The sequence below is a fragment of the Lynx canadensis genome, chromosome B2 (genome assembly GCF_007474595.2).
Source record: "Lynx canadensis isolate LIC74 chromosome B2, mLynCan4.pri.v2, whole genome shotgun sequence".
Classification (NCBI taxonomy): domain Eukaryota; kingdom Metazoa; phylum Chordata; class Mammalia; order Carnivora; family Felidae; genus Lynx; species Lynx canadensis.
Window position 1 is genome coordinate 113697454 of NC_044307.1, and position 4268 is coordinate 113701721.

The 4268-nt window shown below is 40.8% G+C and overlaps 1 protein-coding gene across 1 annotated transcript; it reads right to left on the reverse strand.

Moving 5' to 3' along the window:
* Positions 1-307: 307 nt before the first annotated feature.
* Positions 308-772, reverse strand: LOC115514990 (60S acidic ribosomal protein P1-like). Its single transcript, XM_032593347.1, has one exon. The coding sequence runs from the start codon at positions 770-772 to the stop codon at positions 335-337; it is 438 nt and encodes a 145-aa protein (XP_032449238.1). The 3' UTR covers positions 308-334.
* Between the last annotated feature and the right edge of the window lie 3496 nt (positions 773-4268).

Genomic DNA, 4268 nt, shown 5'->3' on the forward strand with positions numbered 1-4268 from the left:
ATTGACCCTTTTGATAATTTTGTAATACCACTTTTTGTTAATTTTCTTTGCTCCACAGTCTACTTTGTCTGATATTAATATAGGCACTCCAGCTTTCTTTTGATTAATGTTTGCACAATATATCTTTTTCCATTCTTGTACTTTAAGTTACCTGTATCATATCTAGATTTGAAATGAGTTTCTTCTAGACAGCCCATAGTTGGATCATAATTTTTTGAATCCATTTTGCCATTCTCTGTCTTTTATGGTGAGTTGAAGCCATTTACATTTATTTATTTATTTATTTATTTATTTATTTATTTATTTATAAGAGTTCAGCTTTTTATTGAACAGGTTAAAGAAGAGATTTAATCAAAAGACTAAAGCCCACATCATCATCAGACTCCTCTGATTCTTCTTTCTTTGCTTCCACTTTCTTCTCCTCAGTTGGGGCAGCAGTGGTGGAGGGGGCAGGCCCAGCTGCTGGGACAGAACCACCAGCCCCCACCTTACGGACAAGGCTCCTGATGTTGACCATGTTGTCGTGGGCCAGGGCCTTTGCAAACAAGCCTGGCCAGAAAGATGCAACATTTACACCCACTGTTTTAATGAGAGCATTGACCTCATCCTCCTTGACCGACACCTCATCATCCTGCACGGTGAGACCTGAGTAGATGCCCGTGAGCTCCCAGACAGAGGCGGAGGTGGGGAGACTGGGCGCTGCTGGATAAAGTGAAGCTTCCTCAGTCGGACCAAGCACTGTAGCAGCAGCTGAGGAAAGGGGCTGAGCCATTTACTTTCAAAGTAATTCACAATGTGTTAGAATTTACGTCTTCTGTTTGATTGTTTTCTATTAGTTTCCATTGCTTGTTTGTTTCATTTTCCCTTTCATGCATTTCTTGTTGGAGTATTTTCATGACAGTTGCTTGACAACCTTGTCATTTAACTCCAACCTCTGTGCGATCGTGGCATTGCATGTCTTTTCTCATTTGAGTTATGGTTTTTCTGGGACTTGGATTGATTCCTTAACAGTTTGAGGATTGAGTTAGAAGAATCAGGTTTCTTTTTAAATCATATTTTTTAGCAGGCAATCAACCCTGAACGTGTCTTGACTCCATTTTGTGGACTGTGGTTTGAATGTCAATTTAGTTTCAAAAGCTTTGTACTGTTATTTTGGTCTCCCTCACCTGTGTGCTTCTCAGAGTCCAATCTGCAGATGTGATATTGCGCACCAACTTCAGTTTCCTAAGTGTTTGCTGTGTTTATTTTGGCAGGTTTCATGCACATGAGCCATTTTTCAGGGTAAGGAGTAGGGAGCAAGCAATCCGGGACTTTAATCATAGAATTAAAGGAGTCCTTTTTCTACCTTGTTCCTCTCTATAATTCTCTCCACAGTCTCTGCTGTGTTGTCACTGTTTAGTGCCACCCTACCCACAACTTAAGCCCTCAGTAGCAACATATGGCTAACAAGTTCTATATTGGACAGTGCAAATACAGAAAATTTCCATCATCTCCAAAAGTTCTATTGTATAGGGCTAATATAGATGAAAACCTTTTGCTTCATGAGTTTAAGCTCTTCTTCAAGATGATTAATTATAGAAACAAAAGGCATAAAAATAGATGGGGAGGGTGAGAAAAGAAGAATTTTAAGATCCAAAGATTAGAAAAATAAAAGTGGTAACAAGAAAAGACAGCAGAGAGACATTGGAAATACCTACATGGAATAAATCTTTTTTTTTTAAGTTTATTTATTTTGAGAGAGAGCGAGCGAGCAGGGGAGGGGCAGAAAGATAGGGAGAGAGAGAGAATCCCAAGCAGGCTCCTCACTGTCAATGCAGAGCCTGACACAGGGCCTGAACCAACAAACCACAAGATCATGGCCTGAGCTGAGGTCAAGAGTCAGACGCTTAACCGAATGAGCCACCCAGGCGCTCCACCATGTGGAGTAAATCTTAATTGAAAACAGCAGAGCAAGCTCCTAAGCACAGGGTCTCCTAGATATTCCTGATACTTACCTAGTTTCATGTGCCAGAGACCAGGCCATCTTCTCAAAGCTGTGTTTCAAAAGCAGTGGGTTCAAGCTTCAATTGTCATTCTCTTACTTCATTCTCTGCAGTGAAAGAGATACCTAGAATCTTAGAGTGCAAAAGACACTTTAAGACTGTGCAATTCAAATGTTACTTCAAAACACTGTGCATGCAAAGATTACACACTTGGGTATGGTAAGGCTAGCCTCCTTGCTGGTTTTAGACTTGTCTAAATTAATGAGTATCAAGCCCCCACAGGGACTTCCAGGTATGGGAGCCTCACTCCTGCCCAGGCCTTGATGAATTGCAACCCAGTGCTCTTTGGTCACCGAAAAAGAAACATTATGGCTCTCTGACCTTGTTCATCCTTTAGTTTTTCAGATGGAAGAGAGAGACCCCAGATACTGTCCTGAAAGCAGCTGAAAGTCTGAGTGTCTAGTAAATAAACAAAGGCAATCCCTAGCCCCAGGCTCCAGGGCAAGGGAGAAGCTACTAGGGAATTGAAACTGAAGATTTGAGAAGAAAGAAGTAACCTAGAGAGCGGTGGAGAGAGGGGAGTAAAGAAAGAATGCCAAGGCACTAGTGGGTCAGGGGACAGTTTTGAGCTAATCTCACAAGTTCCTTTCTAGAGACTTTCTGGAGGCAGACACTGAAGGACACAAACAGTTGGGACAAGAGCTGGTTTCTTCAGAGCAATCCACACACTAGTTTCTCCTCATGGGATTTCCCAGAACTACGGTTTTCCTTTCCTAGTACACAACTTGGAACAAATTTCCTGAAAGAAGTGTTCAAAAAGTTGTTCTCTCTTCTTACACCTTTTGCCAAGATTTCTTGAAAATTCTCAAATTCATCTCAATGCCTTTCCACCCTTATCGATAAATCAGGACAGAAGGGAGATACCAATCATTAGACCTGACGTGTGTATTTTCACTACCAATAACATATTTAAAACATAATTCAATATAATTATTGAAAAAACAGGCTTTCAATCCAATTATTGTTGAAGAAGAGGGAATATTGCCACAGAGAGGTGAAAGAGATACACTAAGCCAAGATGGAAACTAACAGTATTTTAGTGTGCTTAGTGACAAATCATAATGAAAAACCTAACAATAGTTTTCAGAATCAACAGAGTTGTTTTCTAAAATGGTGCCAGGATGTGGTATCAACAGTGTGAGTGGGAGTCATATGAAACCAGACAGTTTTCTTATTCTATTATTTAGTACCTGGAAAAATGACCCAAGGTGTCAGCTTCAATAAAAGTAATCGTAATGCCTATCTTGCAAATTCATTATTAGGATTACAAGACACGGTGCATGTAAGGTGCTTAGCGTGATGCCTGGCACACTTGGCACACACTGAATGTCTGGATCTTTCTTCTTTTCTCCCTTTATAACCTGTGATAGATAACATCACTTCTGTTGGGCCTTCAACCTTTCTGCCATCCATCCATGCTGCTGGCCAGGTGCCCTCTTCTCTTCTAGGCTCCCTCTTCTCTTGAATAAACCCTGATTATTACAATTATCATGTGTCTTATAATTAGACATTGTATCTATTAACTCAAGTCATGTATTTAAATGAAGCACCTAGTGAAGTAATGCATTGGGATCATCAATAGCTTTTTGCCTCTTGCAGTTTCCCCACTTGTCCACTAGGTTTGCTGGGGAGCAGCTGATTCAAACCTACTTTATTGGACTCCGTGTTCATGTTTATTTTACAGTGTTTATCTTTATTCCCAATTATTCTAACCCACTGAAAGAAAGCAAGGCCCTTAATAAAATGGAGCATGCAGTTTCAATTTTCACATGAGTCACACTTGCGAGTAGTGCGTTCTTTTGTCTTGGGCTCAGCGCGTGGGGCAAATCAAAAGAGGATGGGAAGAGTTTTGTGCCTGGACACAGCTGGAGCACTGTGTTAAGTTGATGGTATCGAAGAATCTGAAGCTTTTCTTTTGGTCTGTGTAGGGAATAAAATTAGTAAGAATCATTTTACACCCGTGGGAGGGATTTACTGGTTTATAAATATGATAAACCTTTCTTAGTATAAGTGCTTTGAACTTGCTGAGCGCCTTTCAGCGGTGGATTCCAAAGCACTTCTCTGACAGTAAGCCCCAGGACCCTCAGGATGGAGGCATTATTTCCATTTTAGAGTTAGGGAAATAAATGCAAGGAGTGACTTGCTCGAGAACACAGAGTAAGTCCTCTTCATGCTTATACCTCAAGAACTCAGACCAAATCTAACCTCTAGGCTACTCTTGCCCCC

Excerpts from the sequence above, each read along its gene's own strand:
- LOC115514990 (XM_032593347.1), bottom strand. The coding sequence starts at position 772 with ATGGCTCAGCCCCTTTCCTCAGCTGCTGCTACAGTGCTTGGTCCGACT.